General features: G+C 37.5%; 1 protein-coding gene across 2 annotated transcripts in view; it reads right to left on the bottom strand.

Moving 5' to 3' along the window:
* RFX6 (regulatory factor X6) overlaps nucleotides 1-22,383 on the bottom strand; it is a 36,869-nt gene that overhangs the window by 10,793 nt on the left and 3,693 nt on the right. For both annotated transcript variants that reach the window (XM_065056727.1, XM_065056726.1), the window contains exons 4-11: nucleotides 21,451-21,512; nucleotides 14,897-14,974; nucleotides 11,920-11,947; nucleotides 8,302-8,409; nucleotides 5,899-5,976; nucleotides 5,693-5,806; nucleotides 3,524-3,573; nucleotides 1,315-1,474 (exon numbers count right to left, since the gene is read on the bottom strand). In XM_065056727.1, coding sequence (XP_064912799.1) covers nucleotides 1,315-1,474; nucleotides 3,524-3,573; nucleotides 5,693-5,806; nucleotides 5,899-5,976; nucleotides 8,302-8,409; nucleotides 11,920-11,947; nucleotides 14,897-14,974; nucleotides 21,451-21,512 — 678 coding nt within the window. The remainder of the gene's footprint in view (nucleotides 1-1,314; nucleotides 1,475-3,523; nucleotides 3,574-5,692; nucleotides 5,807-5,898; nucleotides 5,977-8,301; nucleotides 8,410-11,919; nucleotides 11,948-14,896; nucleotides 14,975-21,450; nucleotides 21,513-22,383) is intronic.

The raw sequence follows: 22,383 nt of genomic DNA, 5'->3' as shown, positions 1-22,383 counted from the left end.
TCCCCACCAGCCCCCACCCCAGTGGCATGGGGGAGAGAATTGGAAGGGTAAAAGTAATAAAACTCATGGGTTGAGAAAAAACCAGTTAATAATAAATAAATAAAAGCAAACTGTAGAGAAAAGGGGGAAGAAAATAACAGAGAGAAAAATACAAACCTAGAACAACAAGTAATGCAAACGCAAACAATTGCTCATGACCAACTGACCGATGCCCAGCCAGTTCCCAAGCAGCAGACCCCTGCCAACCTCACCCCTAGTTTGATTGCTGACCATGATGTCTTTGGTATGGAATATCCCTTTGGTCAGCTGGGGTCAGCTGTCACAGCTGTGTCCCCTCTTTTTGTGCACCTCTAGCCTGTTCACTGGGGGGGCAGTGTGAGAAGCCTTGATTCTGTGTAAGCCCTGCTCAGCAGTAACTAAAACATCCCTGTGTTATCAGCACTGTTTCCAGCACAGATTAAAGCACAGTCCAATACAAGCTGCTATAAAGGAAATTAACTCTATCCCAGCCAAAACTAACACAGACCCACACTTGGGGATCACCTGAATAACTCCTCAAAGAAGAATCATATTCTATTTAATTTTCTTATCATGACTGGCTTTCTCACAGATCGGATGTGACAATGTTTCCCTTTCTTAAGACTTCTAATACTCTTCTAATGTGCCTTCCTATCGGATTATCTTCATGGTGTCACCCACATGCTACTTCTGTCTTAATATCTGTGAAAGAGAAAACCATGCCAGGATGAATATATGGTGCATCTACGGTTATTCATGAGGACTACCACCTCAAAACCCAAGCTGCCCCAAAAAGCATTCCATACTTCTGTTAAGGTCTACCAAACCATCACATGGGGATGCCTCTTGATTGCAGACACCTGCATCCTGCCAACACAGCCTTGGAGCCCTCAGCTACCTGTCACTCACATATTCTCCTTTCAGTCAAAATTCAAAGAGAAATAAGCTCGCTAAAGAACATCCTGGGGAAGACAGTAAACCTTTGCTAGGCAAGAAGGATTATCTGATCTTTTCTGATTTGGAACAAATACCCATATATGCCACTTCATAATTTGATTGTCATGATAGTAGTTCATTATAACCATGGTCTTTTCTCTCTTTCCTAATTCTAAAGTTTGAAATTTTGATCAGATCTATTTATGGCTGCTTCCTACTTGCATGGTTAAAACTACAAGAGTTAAGTCTTCCATTGTTGAAGTTGAACCTTGAAAAAATAATGAATTATATCTCAATAGCCAGCAAGGTGTACTGAATCTAATTGACAATTTTTTGCACGTATAGTCTTATTCTGTTTACCTGTGCTAGGTGTAGGAATGACGTCTGTCGTTTTAAGGAGGAAACAAATCTTCGTGCAATAGGTAGTTTCTTATCTGTCAGGTTTTCTGGTAGATTTTCCAAAGAGGAAACAACCCACTGTTCCCAGTTTTTTGCAAAATTTCTTATATCTGCCAGTAAACTATAGGAAAAAAAAGAGTGTTTTAGAGAAACATCAATAAAAATTGCCTTGCATTATTTTAAATAATTTGGTTTCAATCTGTGATAAACAGATTCATGGATATATTGTGAATTACTTCTCAGACGTCACCAAAAGGAAACAGGAAATGACCAATCATCAAAAGGTGAAAATTGACTATATATTGATCTGTACCTCCTCTGAGAAAAAAAATGTAAGCCATCTGCAAATTGAAATAGGTTGAAAAATGCTAGCTTTAAGAATAAACCATAAGAAATCCATAAACCATTAGAGATATCACAGAATCACAGAATGTTAGAGATTGGAAGGGACCTCAGAAGATCATCTAGTCCAATCCCCCTGTTGGAGCAGAAACACCCAGATGAGGCTACACAGGAATGTGTCCAGGTGAGTTTTGAATGTCTCCAGAGTAGGAGACTCCACAACCCCCCTGGGCAGCCTGTTCCAGTGTTCTGTTACCCTCACTGAGAAGAAGTTTCTTCTCAAATTTAAGTAGAACCCCTTGTGTTCCAGTTTGTACCCATTGCCCCTGGTCCTACCATTGGTTGTCACCAAGAAGAGCCTGGCTCCATGCCCATGACACTCACCCTTTATATATTTGTAAACATTAATAAGGTCACACCTCAGTCTCCTCCAAGCTAGAGAGATCCAGCTGCCTCAGCCTTTCCTCATAAGGGAGAGGTTCCACTCCCTTAATCATCTTTGTTGCCCTACGCTGGACCCTCTCCAGCAGTTCCCTGGCCTTCTTGAACTGAGGGGCCCAGAACTGGATGCAATATTCCAGATGTGGTCTCACCAGGGCAGAGTAGAGGAGAAGGAGGACCTCTCTCGACCTACTAACCACCCACCTTCTAAAACACCCCAGGATGCCATTGGCCTTCTTGGCCACAAGGGCACAGTCCTGATTCACCGTCATCCTGCTGTCCAGCAGGACCCCCAGGTCCCTTTCTCCTACGCTGCTCTCTAATAGGTCATTCCCCAATACTGGAACCTGGGGTTGTTCCTGCCCAGATGCAAGACTCTACACTTGCCCTTGTTATATTTCATTAAATTTTTCCCTGCCCAACTCTCCAGCCTGTCCAGGTCTCTCTGGATGGCAGCACAGACCTCTGGCGTGTCAGCCACTCCCAGCTTGGTGTCATCAGAAAACTTGCTGATAGTACACTCTATTCCCTCATCCAAATCATTGATGAATATATTGAATAATACTGGCCCCAGTACTGACCCTTGAGGTACTCCACTAGATACAAGCCTCCAACTAGACTCCACCCCATTGACCACGACTCTCTGGCTTCTTCCTTTCAGCCAGTTCACAGTCCACCTCACTACCCGGTCGTCCAGACCGCACTCCCTCAGTTTAGCTGTAAGGATGCTGTGGGAGACTGTGTCAAATGCTTTACTAAAGTCAAGGTAGACCACATCCACCGCTCTGCCATCATCCATCTACCTCGTTATGTCCTCATAAAAGGTGATGAGGTTGGTCAAGCACGACTTCCCCTTGGTGAAGCCTTGTTGGCCGTCCCTCATGACCCTCTTGTCCTTGATATACCTTGAGATGGCAGCAAGGATAAGTTATTCCATCACTTCCCCAGGGATGGAGGTGAAGCTAAAGGCCTTAGTCAGGCATAAAACGCCAAACAAGATGCCATTCATGGGAAAGATGGAAAGACTCAGCAGTAATTCTCCTCTTATTAATGTCTTGTTGAGAAAATGTTTGGATATTATAGTCATACATAGAATACAAACCCAAAAAGTACTCTGAAAAAAAGGTAACAATTATTTTTACTTAAACAACACAAGGACATTTGTTTCTTTTTTTGTTTGTCAGAAGAAACCTATTTCAAATTATCCAACAAGCCAGTAAAGTACTGTGTATTATTTTAAGGGAGTTCTATAGGTGTGCTCAGGGCTGACAGTATTTTGCCATACGTACTCTGCTGTCCTAAAACTGAAATATATAATTTCCACTAGTTACTTGGCATATGACTAACAAGCAGAATGTAGCATTATTATACAGTGTCAAATACCTACCCTTCTGGCATTTCTTGCATTGTTGCAGGGATGAGCACATCTGTAAGTACCTTCAAAAAGGCAACAGAAAATTATATCAAGCTTCCACTGACCATTTATTCATTCATGTCTGTCTTGTCTACTTAGATTGCAAAGTGATAAGAACAGGAAATTTATACAGAATTAAGCCATTCAACCTCTTGTTCAGATATTTACATACCTAGTTTTCTTCCATCACTATTAGATAGGAACACATGAGATATTTATGTACCTAGACAGCTCACGCTCCTAATGTGTGCCAGTGTGCCGATAAAACAAGAAAACACTATCACTCATGTCTTATAGTAGGAAAATGAGCAGAAGTGAGATGCATAAACACTTTTCCAGCATCACTGTGAGTCTCAGAAAAGCATATACTCCAGCATCTCCCAAGCCTTTGAGTGCTATTAAACCCTTGACTCTTCTTTCTGCCATTCTGCACGTGGCACTGAAGGTGTTCATAGCTTGGGACTAATCCCCCATAGCTACACGTTATGTGGAACTGTTTTGTCAAAAAAATTGTGCCCTCTGACATGCCTTCTGGGGAACATTATTGCGGAGAGTAAAGATGTTAGCCTATGTCCCAAAAATCTGTTTCCACTACTAATGTAAATGGTTTGATAAAAGCACAATAAAATTCCTCCTTCAATCTGCCAGATGTGCTGTCAAGAATATCTATCATGATTGTAAGTGAGAAATAGTGAGAGACAAAGAAGAGGCACAATAGTAAACGTATGAACTTTTGAGAAATTCTGCCTTTTTCAATTTCTAATTTAGTGCTCCTGTGGTATTTCTTCTTCTGTCACATTAAATATTTATTACAAATAAAGTTCATATTGGATCTATTGGAACAGCACAATTGGAGCAGGTAAAAAACTCATAAATTCAAGGTACAATATAACCTCTGCAAGTAAAGGAGGCTTAATGGCTCATCTCCAGGGTAGTAATTATCATCTTTAATTATAATCACCATTGCTTCACTCTGCTAACTAAAATGTCTTCTTAGTTTACAGTTTGATATGCTTCCAAGAAATGTGTGTTTTCCTATTTTCTGGATTTTTCCCTGTATTTTTGTACAGTAAAGAATGATAAATAGATGACACTCAGATACCAGTGCTAAACAGTCCCAAGTCTCCTGCTTCAACTGCTTGATGTTTGCTGTTAATGACAATAGTTATTTCTCCCCATTGATATGTGGTTGTGAAATGTGTTAGAGACAGGATGACAACCCTTTCCAATGTGTATGGCGTGTCCTATCAGAGGAATTTAAACACTTTGTCGCTGTTAATTAATGATCAGATCTGATCATTATTTTTTTTTTCCAAATTTTTTTTGGAAAATTTTCCAAATTTTTCCAAATTTCCAAATTTCCAAATTTCCAAAATTTTCCAAATTTTCCAAATTAAAAACTCAAGAAACTTTATTGGCGTTACTTTCTTTATTTTTCCCCTGTGATCTATTGCTCAATCCTCAGCTTGTAATATTCCTTATTTTCACTTAATTTCAACTATTCTATGATCATGCTGTGAACTAGATCAAAGAATTGATGTGGCACAAAACCAAAAATTTTTTTAAACCCAAACCAGTAAGGAGTGCAGCAGTTTTGCTGGTACATCTAGCAGCACTGAAACAGAAATGAGGTGTAGCAGGCAGAAGAGGCAGGAATATCTTAGCCCAGTATTGTTCCAACTCTGCAACATGAAACCGCGGCCTGACATAACCTTTGAGTAGCAGATTCACACATGGAATCACCTCACTGCACTGCCACACTTTCTTTACTGGTAGACATTGAAATAATCTTTTAAGTAAAAGCAAGGCCTCAGTTTTCATCCAGGCTTAATTTAGCCAGCCTTGTCAGTGAAGCACAGAAGCATTTCTTTTAGCTACATTCAAGCAAGTAGGTCAGGATTTCACCATTTGTGTGTGTGTGTATAGTCACACATCAAGTGTGCAGCGGAACTGTGACTGGAATTCAGCTCTTACACGTGTCAGTTTTATGTTCTCGATTTCTAAGGAATCCTTGCTGCTTGACACAGGTAAGAGGCAGAAAGCAGTTGTAGCATCCTGTTATTCTAACTTCAATGCTGTTTTTACACATGCAAAAGCTGTTACATGGTTGTGATTATCCATGTAGCTAAATGTTTAACTTACCTTATACAGGATTGAGTCACAAACACAGAAGATGTCAATGATGATGGGATTTTCAAGCAGGGGAAGAAGATGGTCAGGCATTCCTTGCCAGAAATGTAACAAGAAATGCTGAATCTAAAGGAGTAGGAACCAAATTAATGACCATAAATTATGCTTTCTTGGCTCCCTGTGTATATATACCAAGAATGTGTGTTCAAACAACATACCTCTTCAAAGTTCCCATTAATTGCATTGTCAAGGACACACTGACAGTGTGTTTTGTACATCATGATAAGAGTATCTACCTATTTTGGAAGAAAGAAAGATTAAACATTGTTTCTTAGCTCTGTACTGCTAAAGTTATCTAGGTTTCTGCTTTCTGTAGCTAGTATTTAAAAGTAGAATATAAACTATATTACAATGCATATTTACAAATAGGCAGTCTGTATAGTCAGCAGTAATGAGGAGGTCACTCATCTCTACTCTTTGGCAATATCTTGAAGTTGCAATGTTGTTGTCAGAAATGTAGCGTCTGAATCTGTATACAATGTGAAAATGTGGGTATCAAAGCAAGGCAACAACTAGGTTAGCCAGGCAGATGGTAAATTCACCTTTCCAAAGCTAAGATTAATCCCAAAGAGTAGTGCAAGTTAATCATTAGGCTACTATAGGCGTCTATGAGTGTTCTGAAACATCATCTAGTTGGACAAATGAGAAAATAGCTGCCAGTCATTTGGTCAAAGTTTAATCACTGCCTTACACAAACTGAACTTTAAAAAGCAGAGCTCCCTTTCATCTCATCAGGCTGATTTATCTGAGCAGAATATTCCCTTATTTTAATAACTGTGCTGAAGTATTAGAAGGCTTTGTAAAAAATGTACTGGTTTTTTCATTTGTAGGAAATTATAAAACAAGAATTTTAGTGTCTTTAAATCTAATGTATTTCATGTAAATTTAATGTATTTCAAGGACTGAAAAGTGCTAGAAAAACCATTCTCACAGTCCAGAATCACAGAAAGTTTGTTATAGCTTGTGAACTTCGCCAGTAAATCAATATCAGCTTTCAAATGAACCTAGTACTGCCTTATTTCAATAGGTTTACTATGCAGATTTATTTGAAAATGGATGGTGCTGACTTTCAGACCTGCTTCTGTAACTACATATCTTTGAAAAAGAATGGAAAATGGTAAGATTCAAGAACATTTTAAAGATTTTTTTTTTTTTTTAAAGGGCTGATGGAAGTTTAAAGTTTGGGTAAATTTTGTTTGGAAACATAAAATGCAGAAATTATCAACCTATTTTAGCGCAGGCTGCTTCATTTATGGACTCTCCAGAGATTTCAGTTGCATGCAATTTCTTGGAAGTTTAATGCAAGAGTCAAACTTCATATATGGGCTCTCTTCATCAAAGTAGCTAAATACCTTAGGTTCAATAACCCTTCATCAGATAAGTTGAATGAAAAACAGAAGAGAAAACAGGAAATAAAAAAAAAAATAATTAAAAGTATAAGGAAAGAGCAGCAAGGAAAGAGAGAGAGACACACTCACAGAAATTCATCTCTCTTCCCACAGTCTTGTCACAAGTCTATGTCTGTCCCCAGACACCTACAAAGCCCTGCCAGAGACTCCCATTATCTGGTCCCAATATCAGAGCAATTACATGTTGCTGACCCAAGACTGAAGAGAAAATCAGTTGCATCTTTTTCTTCATTGTTGGAATGGTAAAATTCAGTTTTGCTTACACTGCTATATCGGGTCTGCCAAGAACCTCAAATGCTCTTCAGATTTAAATGTTATGAGAATGTTGTATGTATGGGAGATGTCAATGGAGACTATAGTAGTAGGTGATGCACACTGCTGAGCACATCGGTTCTTGGGCTTTCTTTAGGAACTGTAAGATTTCCAGCTAAGATATCTGTACTACAGATGGCCCCTTTGTTTAGATCCTCACGTCTAGAATCTCAGGCTTCACTACTTTCACAGAACAAACTTAAGAGGAAGGGCTCTTAAAATAAAAACATTTAAAGCAACATATCTCAAGACAGCCAGCATCATGATCCTTACTGGAGGCTAAACTGAGGAGTTCACAAGGTACACCAGAAGGTTTCTAGCACAGTTCAGGGATGCAGCAGTCCATAATGTGACCAGAAATGACACAGCAAGTAGTCAAAGACATAAAACATATGCCAGCAATACCTGGGCCAGCAAACTCATATGCTCAGATTTTCAGTCTTTTTTCAAACAATTAATGAAAGAGAATGAAGTTTATCTAATTATTTGTTGTGAATTATCTGCTCTGATCTAATCAGAACAAAATTTACTTTAAATCCAAAGGCATTTGGAATGAATACAAGTCTCAGTTATTTGTTTGTTTTGCTCTTCTCGTCTTACATACCATCAGTTTGTAAAATACTAGGTCAGTTAATAGGTAAATAATTCAACCACCTTTCCAGTGGAAAGCCAGTTAATCGGTGTTAGTAAAGGTTTGCCCCCTCTATAAATCAGTCACCTCTGTTTGATTATGGACATTTCTGGCTCTTTCATGTCAATACCTTAAAGACCAAGATATGAAGAAACTTTCTGTGGCAATTTTTGATCGGTAAGTCAGAAGAGAAGTAGCTCACATTTTACCTTGTCTTTAGAAATGCACCCTTGAAGCAAAAGATGTTGAGCACTTGGAAATTCTGGGAGGAGAGTTCCAGTTTTGGAACTCAGAGAATATTTACGAGTGAAACCACCCTGAAATGGAAGGGAAAAAACAGGAACATTTAAATAGCTAATGTAGATTTAACTGAAGCCAACAATTAACGTTAAATTTGTATATTATCTCATGAGTCCCTCCGTCTTCCAAAATAGTTACGTTCAGAGAATCCTCCCAAAATACTGATGCTTATCCAAATCTGGATTCCAGTGTAGGAAGATAATTAAAGCAATAAAATCTGTGTTATGATCCTGTCCTTACTGACTGAATCGTACTTATTCTCATAGAGTCGCAGTCAAACCTAGAGAAGACTATTTGGCTGAAACCCTTTGTTTCATTTTAACTCACCCAGTCCTTAGATAAAGGTCGTGTACAGAGCCTTGAGCAAGTCTTCTACATATTCCTGTGGTAAATCCGTTACTTCTGTGCAGATTCCCTTTGTACTAATGGATGGAATTTATGACCATGCACTATATGTTTGAATGGTACTTCAAGTCACCTTTCCCTACCCCTTTGCGTACAGTCAGATTTCAGTGAAGTGGAAATAGTAGGTACACAGTGGAACATATAGTGTAAAAATGTGCAAAGTGGAGTTTTTTCCTATACATATTGACTTATCATTCAGCAGCCAGTTTCAAGTGAAATTTTCTCAAATACTGAATTCAGAAAACTATAGCTGTAACTGACTTATTCACTATATATATATATATCCCCATTTTTACAGGGTGATATGTCTGCCAAAACAGCCAGGCATTAAAACATACATAATGTAAACACACGTAGCCTGTGCTGTCTATTATTCAAATACATACAAAGCTCTAAATCAAATAAATTATAGAAATTTAGAAACATTAGTACTTCTTCATGTCAATACTTTTGCAGCTTTATAATTGTCTATCAGTATTCAGTGTTGTTTTTTTTTAATAACAGGAGCAATCTCAATTATTTCATTATGCAATTACCCATGAAATACATTAAAAGCTTGATTAAAAGGGACTAGTTCATTTAAAAGAGGGCAGTGGTGGTGGTGGGAGGTTTCAGAGAAGATAATCTGCAATGTTCTTTACCTCGCTAATGGACTTATATGACTGTGCCTGAGTTCTAGACTTAATATTTTAAACCACTGCCACTTGCCCTTTCAATTTAATGCCATCTGTTTCTAATGGCCATTTAACATTAGGATAATGACAGTAATATTATCTGCCTAATTAACCATGCAGACTCTAATGGTGCACTAACTGGTTAAGATAAAAGAATTTGCTGATATCTCCCCCTACAGAGAGAATACTAGAAAATGTGATAAAACATACCAGAAGTAAACAGTGTCCCTGGCACTCAATAAGTGTTCATTCAAATGCCATTTACTCAGTATATTTAGACAATCAGTGCTTTAACATCTTTTCAATGTCTTTATGTTCCTGCTGAGAATTACACCTTATGCAATCACTGTAAATCTTTCTGGAATACCTTATTGCATGTACTTTCAAGCAAATGAATAAGGGTATATCACCTGTTCACTTTAATGGAAAGTATGTTGCCAAATTTTCAGATTGTCAAAAGTCAGTTTTGACCACAAAAGCTGGGTTTTTTTTATCTTTTCAGGCCTGCCTGAATATTTTCAGACAACACAGAGCTAGCCAATCAAACACGCATACTGCTGTGCACTTTCTCACTTATTTCCGCCGACTTCTCTGTGATTCTTTTTCTGGCAGGACCAAGGTGCTGAACTTTGTGGCAGAAACAAGACAGGTTTATGGGACTGCCAATGCCCAAACAGAGTGGCAATGCCACATCAGAATCGGAAGTAAATGTGCATTCATTTGTGCCAAAGGAAACAGAATTTTTCCATCTCAAAGCTCTGAAAAAATGAATGCTGTAGTGGTGTTCATGAAACCTTAAATACGTTGGGGATATCCCACAGTATAGCACTATCTTTTTCTTGGTAAGATCGCTGATTATCTGAGCAGGGAAAATGCAGCAGATGTAATCTATCTGAACCTCACTAAAATACTTGCCATGGTATCACTGTGGGAAATGATTAGTTATGCTGGTGAGAATGGGGATTAGTACAAGAATGTAAAATGTTTAAGAAACTGGCACTAGATGAAATGTTGTGTTGACAGGTAAACTACTGGGTTGAAAAGGGACTGAAGATTCTCAGAGATTAGACTTGGGGCTGATCTAACTGAACATTTCATAGTTTAAATTGTCTGACTTGAGCTAATGAAGTCACCGATAAAGAGGAAGACCAAGAGGTCATGTAGAAAGATCTGGATGGCTTTGAGATAATGGCAATAAAGTGGATGAAAATCAATAGAGCAAAGCTACACTCTTAGGGACCAATAGGAGTTTCTGCTGTCAGCTAGGAGTTGCTTATCAGGAAATGAAAAAGGAGAAAGACTTGCTGTGTATCAGTTGATCACAGGCATTGTATTTAGTCTGGTAAATTAAAGGGTGTCAGGTAACGTTCCCAGGCAATACTGAAACAATATTATTCTGAATGGCTCCTGGTATTCTTTTGGCCCATGACAGTTTGCAGTCTCCCAAACAATTCCTAGTCATCCTTCAACAGTTACTGCATGCGAGGGACTTTCCTCTGTGGTGATGTGGCTGAGATGCGCCTATGCTGGTTTGTAGGTTCAGGAGTTTTCTAACATGGATGCAGGCTACTCCATGCCAGTTGATCTCAGTGTCATAGAACAATCCAGTGAACAATCCTTAACCTTAATGTACCATAATCTGTAATTTTCTACTATAAATACAACAAGAATGACAGTGATTATACCACAGCATATAGAGGTGAAAATGTAGGCAACTTGTCCGGGGAAAAAAACAACCAATCACCAGCACCACCACCAACAAAAACAAAAAACAAACCCCCCCCCGACAGTTCTAGGGTTCATAATTTCTAATAGAAATTTGACACATGCCATTTATGAGACTTCATGTGTGGGGGTTTTTTTTCTATAAAGATATTTAAATATGAACAAGCACAATGAAAGGCTGTAAGGCTGATCCAAGGTGACTAAAAGCTGCTGCTTGTTCCATCTAGCAAGCAAAAGCAACAAAAAGACATATCACAGGAAACTGTCATAAAGAGTAAAGCATAGAGAAAGACAATCTTGACCAGGAGGTATAAAATTCAGGTAATTTTAAATAAATAAATAAATAAAATTGGCTTCCCATCAGACAAATGAGATTCCAAATTAACCCTCCTGCAAAAGCAATTGATGTGAAAAATTAAACTAGAGCTTGATCCTTTCTTTAAGAAAGCCTATCATGAACCTCTGTGGTTATAGGGAATTGGACTGGAACAGGAAATGCAGAACGTGCCTTCCAATCTTATTTTCCTTCGAATAATTAAATGAGCAAATACTCAGCTCCATGGGAAAAAAACAAACAAACAAACAAACAACAAACAAGTTATGCAGTCTAATCTTTAATTAAAAATATTGTTCTAATTTTCAAATAAATTAATGGGAAGAAAACCACAGGTCACATAAAATCTGGATTATAACAGAAACAAAAGGAAGGATTATAGCACTTACCTCATTTTTTAACTTGCTTCCAGAGAACCTTGGAGAAGAAACATATTTGATTAGTTTTTCATAAGCAGAACATTCTTAGAATTTGTATATGTTTACATATACTCATATAAAATAAATATATAAAATAGATCCATTAGAAAAATGATCACATTTCTTCAAATAATAAAATTTGTGCTTTTTCTTCTTCCAATGGTTTGCAAGTGCCTGAGGATAACAGGAAACCTATGGATGTCTTCTAAAACATGAAGATTCAGATCATTGGCCAAACGGTAAAGTATATACCCGGTTTCATCTTTTTCTTTGGATCTTTGCAACTTCACAAATACCAAAAGGGCAGCATAGGTGCAAGTCCATGAGGTCTTTACCAGGAAATGCATAAAGTTTTTCATACATCTGAGTAAATTCAGAATAGAAAAAAATATACCTAGGATTCATACTTCTCAGGAAATGAAGAAGTCATGGCAATATTCCATTCTTTTTGACCACAGTATTATGTGATGCAGGTGAAATGCATTTCTGAGATCGAAGATTCATTAACTGTTTAAAATGTGTTGCAGTATAGTGATGAGTCAAATTGAGATGCCCAATGAAGTCATTGGATTATCAGTCAGCTCTTCAATGAAGAAATTAGAAAGCATATATTTTACATTTTAACTACTAAACTAGAGAATGTGTAATGATAGAGATTCTAATCTATCAGTATAATGACAAATATTGTTTGATTATTGTTATTTTCTGTTCTGCTAGCTGCCAAGTGATAAGATAGTGTGGGCAACATGAGGTCTTACAATTTCTAGTGGCAATATTATGATTTCCTGCTGTTGAGATGCTCCGCTGGCAGGAAAGAAAACCAGAACCTGAGCAGTTGTGGAATTCGTCCCACCTAGGCCAGGCATGGGTGCCTGACATTTCCCATCACATGATGATCCAACATATGTTACCTACACAGTCCCTTTGGTTGTTGATAGACGAGTATGAAAGACAGCATCACTCAGCTGATTACAATGTGGAACTAATGAGCTTCACGCAGTGCTGTAGCTACTAATGATTTTTGGTCTTAGGTGTGCTCCTTTCACAGTGCAAGGCTTGATATTTAAAGGAATGGGGATGTCAAATTTACAGTGGAATTTAAGGCTTCAGGCATCTGCAACCCTGTATTTAAGGATGCTGTACTCAGCTCAGTTGCCTAAATATTAATACATAAATGCCAACCAAGTTTGAAATGGCAGTAGATGCCTACTTTTAGACAGCTAAACTGAGGCAGTTGCCACTTTTAACTGTTTGACAGGCTGTCATCTAGCCTGCAAGCTTTGTGGTACAGTCCTCCATATGCTTATATTTTTGCATAGGCATGGTATGATCTGCTGTTACTGACCCATATATTTTCCCTACCTATTTCTGCCCCAGGCTCGATCCAGGAATCATTTTATTGTTCACCTACCAGAACACACATCAGGCAAAGGACAGATTTTTATGGTGGATCATTATATGCAGTAGCCATATAATTCACTCTCAGTTTTGAAACCCAACACTGTCAGACTTCTTACCCAGAAGCTTGTTCTTAACCCAAAGCTACTGCATCATTCTTTTCACACAGACAAATCCAACCACAGTAACGGCCCAGACCATGCAAAATGAGCTTTTGAGCTTGTGTTCTAAATCACCTAGTGAGACAATTAGACTGCTGGACTCCGAAAATTCAGTATCTCATACGTGAGAATGTAAGTCCTAACACAAAGGTTTCTAACCAGTGAATCTAGTGAACCTAGCGAGTTCTGCTGAAAATCCTAGAAAGTATCTATGCCATCTTTATATGAGCGCACACTGTCGGAAATCCAGGGATGGGGAATTTTGCAAAGCCTCCACTTCCTTTGCATTCACTGCTGCTAGATCGTGCAAAGACAGAGCTTTACATGGGGACACGTAAAAGGGCACTGGCAGACATAAAGCAGAGAATTTAGAGTGTTTATACTCCCTTAAGTGAAAATAGCTGTCTTTTAGTCAATTAAATGAGCAATTTGTTCAAGATAATTGTGTATCATGAAAGAACCTCATCTTGCTGCGTTGCAGCAACATCTCTGCAGTTCTAGATAAACACTGGACAAGAAAATGGCATATTCCAGTCTATTATACCTTAAGTCCTGCAGTGGAGAGATCCCTCCTTTTAAGTATCATTGGCAACATTGCCCTCCATTTTTACACGTGTCCTATTGTTTGGAAAAGAGTCTCTTTGGATGTAACCTAAACCCACCAGCAGTTGAATTTTATAGGTGTGATTATAAACTCATTTATTCCTTTCCTTTCTCAGAGTCCCCACTTACACAGGTATACTGCCATAGACAATGAAAGCGAACATTCAAGCCATATGTGAACAGAGACATTTGTTTTACGAACTATTAATCTTTGGCAAACCAACAGGCAGCTATCGTAACGTATTGATCCTGCTAGCTGTCCCTTAAATAAATATAATTAGAGCTTCCTGGGTTAGGTTTAAACTGATATTAACCAGTCAAAGGACCTGTAAATATTAATCTACACTGACCCCTCCCTCCTGCCCACAGGTGCCAGCTTCACACCATTCCCCAGAGGTTTCATAATGGGAAACTGTTATGGGGAAAGAACTTGAAGGGTGACACACAAGCAAACAAAATGAGACAAGTATTCTGGAGATGGTGTTTTGATGCCTCACATGAACTTCCACAAATATTCTGCTGGTGTAAGTTGATACAGCTCTACACTGGCTGAGGTGGGGTCATTCTGGAAGACACTAGCAAAAGATTCAGATAAGCCTCTTAAAACAAAATTTATGTCTTTAGGGAGCAAAGTGCTACTTAAATCTAGAAATGCCAGACATTGACATATGCAGCAATAGCAGTTCTGGTATCAACAAAAATTAGTATCCTACAAATACCTTCCCCTAAAGGAAGTTTAAAGTTAGACCTTCACTGACTAAGTATCTGAAGTTATGATATTGTACCTGGTTAAGCCTTTTCCAGAATACACGGAGTGGTAATATGCACTGCTTTCTTTAATGCCAATTCCATAATAGTGATACCTGTGGAAAAAAAAAGAGGAATGTTTATGAGTGACATGTCAAGCAAAACAAAATGTCAAATTGATCTTCAATGCTTTCTGAAAACTTTTCTTAACAGTGTCTACCAATTCCTTTCACTGACATGGAACACAGAAAACAATGTCGTCATGATTTGATCCAAAATTCAAGGCTATGGTCTTCTTTAAATTAAAAACACTTAGAAGAATGTAGCTGGAACAGCAAATCTCCTAGAAATATGTTACATCTCTTTTCCCTAATATACATTCTCTTTAATTTTACTGTTTTTGTTGAAAGGGTGTCGGGTTTGGTCTACTAGGTATATTTCATCAAATTTACTACTGTTATATTTAGGCAGTCCCACAGAGCACTATTCAATTGAGAACAACTTGACAGTGTACCCTATAAATTAGTGTTCAGCTTTCTATGACTAAAAATGCCGGCATGCCATTCATTCATTCATTTGTTCATTCATTCTTCTCTCAGGTTGAAGGCTGATCAACAGCTGAATTAGCTGCTTAAGCAGTTCTCATACACATTTGTCTCCCTTGCTACTTTACTGGAGATTACTGCCCCCAAAGAGAGCTCAAAGAAGGAAATGTTTTTATTGCTTAGCCTCTGCAGTGCTGAGGCCAACACCTTAATCAAAGACATGGAAAAGGGTGAGCTGGTGCTAAGAAAACTGACTATGCAGTAGATAGCTATTGCTTTCACTGGTTTTGCTACAAAAGAAGTGACCTTCAGAGGAAGGGCCAGAGAGCAAGCTGGGGGCAGGTATTTCTTTACTAGTTTGCTTGAGTTCATCTATCAAAGGTGATAGGCCCTGTCTTATAAATTCCACTCAATTGCTTTAAAAACTGATTGTGTTAAACCAAATTTGCCTAAGAATGTTATGGACAGTATACTCAAGATCTTTTGCTTTTTTTACTAAAGTTATCTTGAAAACAGCATGGCAGCTGGTTTAACTGAACTGCTGCAAAGTAACGCTTGCAGTTCAAGTACATGGCATGTAAACCAAGCCTAACACAGAGGTAACACTTCCCAACACAATGCATTCGCTTCACTGAAACTTCTCAAAAAACTTAAAGAAATGCACTCTTAAGACACAGAGCCCCCAGAAAATAGTTTGTAGAACACATAAACAAAAGTTTTCAGTTCATCTCTGCTGTTCTTGCTGATACCCATTAAAAAAAAAATCACAATCTTACTGTTTGTTCGTGTATGGAACACCCTCAAATGTTTTATATGTACAAAGCTGACTAAAGGCATTAGATACAAAAGACACTTAAGAAAATGTTCATTGGGGTGATATATTTGTTTAGCCTAGATACCTTTGAAAATCTCAGCTGAAACAGTCATTCTGTTTCTGGACAAACTCTTGTGTGTATTCAGGATTGTACAGCCAAGAACTGTGACAGAAAGTGGTTGCTGTTAAACATCATCACTTTTACTTTTTGAAAATGATAAATCTATAAAACACCACTAGATTGCAGTGGTACCTGATGACCCATTAGAAGGCAAAAGATTCTCACCTATTTCTTTACTGTTAGTTTTCTTGCCTTTTAAGTGTATTTTTCTGAGGGATGGTGATGTGGTGAAATTGACATTTTTTAATACCTGTTAATACTCAGAAGCTCACACATAGGATCACCTGCTCATAACAGTTCCCTTTTTATCCATTAACATCAGAGCTGGCTGATCAAAGCAAAGTGACACCTCAAGGTGGTTTAGTATGCTAATGGGACCTTTAATTAAATGCCATAGCACCAGACAGTTGTCCTCCATTTCACATACAGTACTGTGTCACCTGTGTTGTGAATTACAGTCCTGAAGGTTCTGAACCAATACTTTTGTTTTAGGAGTATTAAAAAAAGGAGGCTTGGGCCAAAGACATGGATCTGGAACTTCCTAGTATTTGACAGAGTTCTGACACAAATGCTAAAGGCATTTTTTCTTCTTTCGTGAAAATGAAGTAATTTTAGATATGACAAAAGAGATACTGAAAATATACATGTATGGATTCTTTTAAATAACAACATTTACTTAGTCTTGACATTTCAAAGGTTGTGCATTAAGGAGGATGAAAAACAAAATAGAGCTGTGACTGCCTTTTTAACAATGTTATCTGCACATTTGCCATTGGTCATGCTAGCAAGTGGTGGCCTACATCTCATTCTAACACTCTAAATCTCCCAGTTTTAATCGCATGCCATTTTTTACATTCTAAAAATAAAACTTCACACTTTCACCACAAATATAGGGTTTCCTCCTGCTAGAGTAGGCCAGAGGCCAAGGAAAGGCATTACTTCTTTGCAAAATCAGGATTCAGTATCTCCATTATTCAACATCTAATTCAATATTAACATATTTGGGCTAGAAATGGAAAATATTGTATGATTTGGAATCTCAGGTTTCCAGTGGTAGTCAAAAATACTGGTCCCTGATCTGGAACGCCCCACAATACCAGAATTCACCATTGCCACATCCTGCTATATGAAGAACAGATATCTTCAGTACCTGTTTAGTGTGTATTAAAGGCACAGCAGTTATCATTCTAATTTCGTTCAGTGATCTGTGTAGTTAACTTTTTAGTTCTAAAAAATACAGCCTTCCAGTCATGACACAGAAGCAATTAAAAAAATTATGATCCATCCTCTTCAAGCTCTGTCTGGAATACTTCATAGAGTAATATAGATTTTTATTCTCTTACAAGTCAAAGTTATTAGCTAAATAGCTGATATTGGACTCCCTGTTGTCCCTCATCCCCGACACACCAATAACATATTCAACCTACAACTTCAAGCACCCTCTTTCTGTCTCTTCATATGTATATTTCTATGTGTATGTACAGTATTCATGTATTTTACTGTGTTATACTTTTATTGTATAATTAATAAAATGAAACTAGTCATCATAAGGAACTTAATTTTCCTAAAAAACCTTTAAAAAATGAACTAAACTGCTTTCCTCTTTTTATTTCAGTGGTTTGTTGTAACATATGTTCCTACGCAACTAGTAGCCCTGATTTTGGCATACACTGACACAAATGATAGCTGATAAGGAAATGATAGGCTTAGGCTGTTCAGGGACTTGCAATAACTTGTTATCACAGGGCCAGCTGCCATATCAGTTTTATTAACCCACTAAATCACTCCTAATAAATAAGATAATAGTTTTCAGACATGATGGATAAAAGCTAAGATTTATCATTGATCAAAGTCTACAAAGAAATTAAATTGTAACTTGAGCTCAGTCTTCTCTCTGTATCATCTGAGCAGCATGTACATTTTCCCAAATAGCTGCTCCTGGTAATTCATGTACCATGAAGATTAGAACTGAGTTCTAGCAGCAATCACAGTATGTTCGACATTACCTGTGGAAAAAGGTAGATTCAGAACCTGCTGCACAGACAACTGCTGATTATGAAATACTAATTTAAGAGCAGTTTGATGTATTTATTGCGCTGGGCCTTCTCCCAGTCACCAGGGATGTAGAAAACTTCCCCTACATTCAGCAGTCTGGAGTGATTAGCATGGGGATGGGACATGAATGAATTTTGTAAACAAAATTGCGTCCAACATGTTGTACCTTCTTTGTCAAATGTTTAAATGAGTGTTTTAGTATTGAGACTTTTGAACAAATGGGTTGTTGGATGTAAACACACAGAGAGACACTCTGACTCCGAGGATCAAAATTCTAGGATTTCTTAGACCCGTTTTTATGTCTCTCCTTTGCCCAGAACTGGAGATGACAAATGCTTCTTGGAATCAGAGAATGAACTAATATGTGTGTATCTATCTTACACCTTAGAGCAGCACCTGCATCCCACACCTTAGAACAGCAGATCTTTCTCAAATCCAATTCATACTCATGAGAATGCCTTGTTTCAGTGTGGGAGAAACACAATTTCTGTCACCTTGAAGATGGTGGAAGAGGGAACTGATTTTCTTTGCTTTCTCCTGAACACAGCCAGGCTGTATCAAGATTTCACTGTGAATGCATGTAGTGTCCAGTAAGGCACTTTATTCCTGGAGAGTTAGCTCTTCTTTGCAATGTGAGAACAATAATTCCATTGGAGAAGAACTGTCCTTTTCCTTTCACTTTTTTGCAGCATCTGACTCAGTAGAGTCCTGGACAATAATCAGAGCTAGCATGCTTTAAAAAACAGGATTTAATTGCTAGCAAGAAGTGTCTCTTACTAGTTCAAATAACCCAGGTTTTTTGCACACTGAAACAGCTTACAATATTTAGACCCCATGCTGATATAAAAGCAAAGGGTAACTAGTCATTTACCGAAACTGACAAACAGTCCATTAATTTGCTTATTAATTTAATGGAAATACTTCCATAAATTATATTTATGTGACTAACTGCTACCTGGTGAAAATAAAAACTAATTTGCTACTTTGCTCAGTGAGTCTGTGATTCTGAGGGTAATATGTTCCACAACATCAGAGATAATCACAGATAATCAGATATTATTATTTATACTGTCACTTCTCTATGGCTACTTGCTGTTACATTCACCTGAAGATATTGTCATGTGTGCCTTTTGTGAGGTCCTTTTTTGCACAGCAAGAACAATGTAAATGTATCTTAGCAGAAATGAGAATTGCAGAGAAGAGGTCTGAGGAAAAGTCCAATAAAAAAAAAAAAAGGTAGAAACAAACACCATATGTTCAACCAAAACCTGCTTATGCCTCATCCCTCTGAGGAAATTGTTCAAGAACAGTTAATCCATATGAAAATATGGCACATAGTACTACCAAGGTCAGTAAAGAGATGAGATTTGCTCAAGAACTATTGGGTATGAGGTACTTCTGTGCTAATACCGTCAAATGTCTTAAAGGGCAATAGAGTGGCGCGTGTCCCAGTGCAATTAATTTTATAGCTACATTTCCAAGTCAAAAACTAGATTTGAAACATACTCCTTTACTTAATAGATATTGACTTACTATGCCTTCAGTTATACAGATACATGATACAGGAAGAAAATCAAGCATAACAACATGAAACAACCCCCCAAATTTATAAAAGTAAACAATGTCTCTTTCAGATATTCCTAGTGTGTTGCAGAGCACTTAGGAAAACCACAGTCTCGTAGGTTTTTATCCCTTTTCAATCTCCTTTAGTTTTGAATTTTGCTTATAAATTTCTGAAATACAAGAGTAACTTTGTCTTTCAAGGCTACATGATTCAAAATAAAGAGTTTTCCCAAACAGACAGAATTTTTGAGTTCCTTCTATTACTACCAGTATTCCAGGTTTCTATCTTATTTGTTAGCAAAATGTTTCTTGGCTAATTTTCTGAGCTTTAGTTTTGTTTCAGTAAGCCATCAACCCTTTGTGTTTCTCCCATAAGTCAAGGATAGTTTTGTGAATCTTATTCAGTAAGTACATACACACATTTTTGATCCTGGGACTACTCAAATATTTAAAGGCATGCATCTCCAAAAATACAGGTATTAATACTAAATGTTTAACTTCTGTGTATACACAGAAAGCTGGACACAAAATCTATCCTAATTTGTTCCTCATAGCAATGTCTTACTTTTAGGAAAACCTATTTTGAAATCTATAGAAATATACTAATAAGGATCTGGCCTATATTTGATTTGGACTGAAATCCATTAAGATTTCAGAGAATTAGTTTAAAAGAACAAAATTATCTAACTAGTCCTATTTTCTGTGGAATGATATGGGCACACTATTTAGGTTTAAATACTTTTTTAAACCGAATATTGATAAACACTGAAATAATAGTTTAAAGCACAACACTCAGAAAAGGTCAGAGCCAATCTTGATTTCAGGCAATACAGAAAACTGTTGTATTTGGGACTCCCCAAACAGGGACTGAAGTTTTATAGAAACACCTAACTCATAGGTTGACACTAGCAATACCCTAGAGCATTATTCTGACTTCTCTAATTCCTTACATCAATATACCACACCGGTTTTCATTTACTTAGAAGTAGCATTGCCCTATTGAAAAAAAAGTATACAAAAATCCAAATGAGTACAATTCATCAGTCCTTCCTCAGCAGTCTTGTTATCAGGATGTAGAAGGGAGGGCTCATGTGAGGAAATATCTTGTTGCCACTGTTCACCACAGTTTCACAATAACTTTATCATGGCAAAAACATAATGCCAGAACCAGCTGATACATAATTATCTGTGGTCTATTCCTACAGCCTACGATTCCACAGATCAAATATACAAGTTGATTGGATACAATATTTATGAAATAGCTGCACTATAGGTTGTGTACTTTTCAGAGTTCTTATACATAACCCACAACAAAGAGCAGACGTATATTTTCTTCTCAGTTTAAGACAACAGTTTTTTATAGTGTGTTTAATCCACATTATTATACAGACAACTTAACCCCCCTGCCAATTAGTATATATTATGGAGACATGGAAATACATGCAATTCCTAGAATGGATTCAAAGAGTGGATACACAGATAACTGTGCCTTACTTTGAATGGCCCCTTGTTCCAAGCCGCCTTGTGGTAAGGAGAGGGAACTTCTGGCGAATGGTCTGAAGAGAAAATAACTGTATTAATTTCTAGCACTGGTGTAGGTTCTTAGCAATCTGTTCACAGAAAAATTGTAGTGTAAATATATGGTCTGATGTAGTCCATGAATAAATATTTGCAACACTTATGTCACAACATAAAAAATGAAGCATGTTTTACATTGCAGGGGTTCTTCCACCTTTGTACACTTCGCTGTGTATCTCCAGTCTTCCCACCCATTAATTCCTTCCCACCCTTCCCACCTGTTATTCCTTTCTGTTTTCACTTCTACAATTCAAAATCTCGTTTTCTTCACCAGGATCCTGTTTCATTCAGGTCCTTGAAGTACAGCTGTATCTTTTGCGTCAGAGATGTAAACAGAACCAGGGAAAGATCTGCCCTCTAGCTTTTCTGTTTTCAAAGTCAAACAACTAAAAATAAATTGATTTTTGATTTGAAAAGTGTGATCTGAAGGTTAAAGCAAGCAAATATTTGCCTCACAGGTACTTCTGTGTCCACCACTATCAAAGTGCTGGACAGTCTTAGATTTATTTACACTCACTGAAACCATATGAAAGTTTCTGTTAGCTCTATGCTGCACATAAAGAATTCACGTTGTGTGATTTAATTCAAGTCAAGCAAACCATTCTGTCAGTGGACTTCTGAGATTGAGATCCGTGCTCTAAAAAAATCCTACTCTTTTTGCAAAGAATGATGTTTAAGACAAAGATTTATTAAGTAAGAAAGCAATTCAGTAATAGAGGTAGATTTAATAGATACATCTAGTAAAGAGACCACTGTCAAAACAATGTTTAAATGGAAAACTATTGTCTTGCTTATTTATATGGAAACTATGTAATCAAAATTAGACATAGACTTTTTCAGTATATCCAG

This window comes from Columba livia, chromosome 3 (assembly GCF_036013475.1).
Source record: "Columba livia isolate bColLiv1 breed racing homer chromosome 3, bColLiv1.pat.W.v2, whole genome shotgun sequence".
Classification (NCBI taxonomy): domain Eukaryota; kingdom Metazoa; phylum Chordata; class Aves; order Columbiformes; family Columbidae; genus Columba; species Columba livia.
This window is presented reverse-complemented; position numbering and strand designations above follow the sequence as displayed.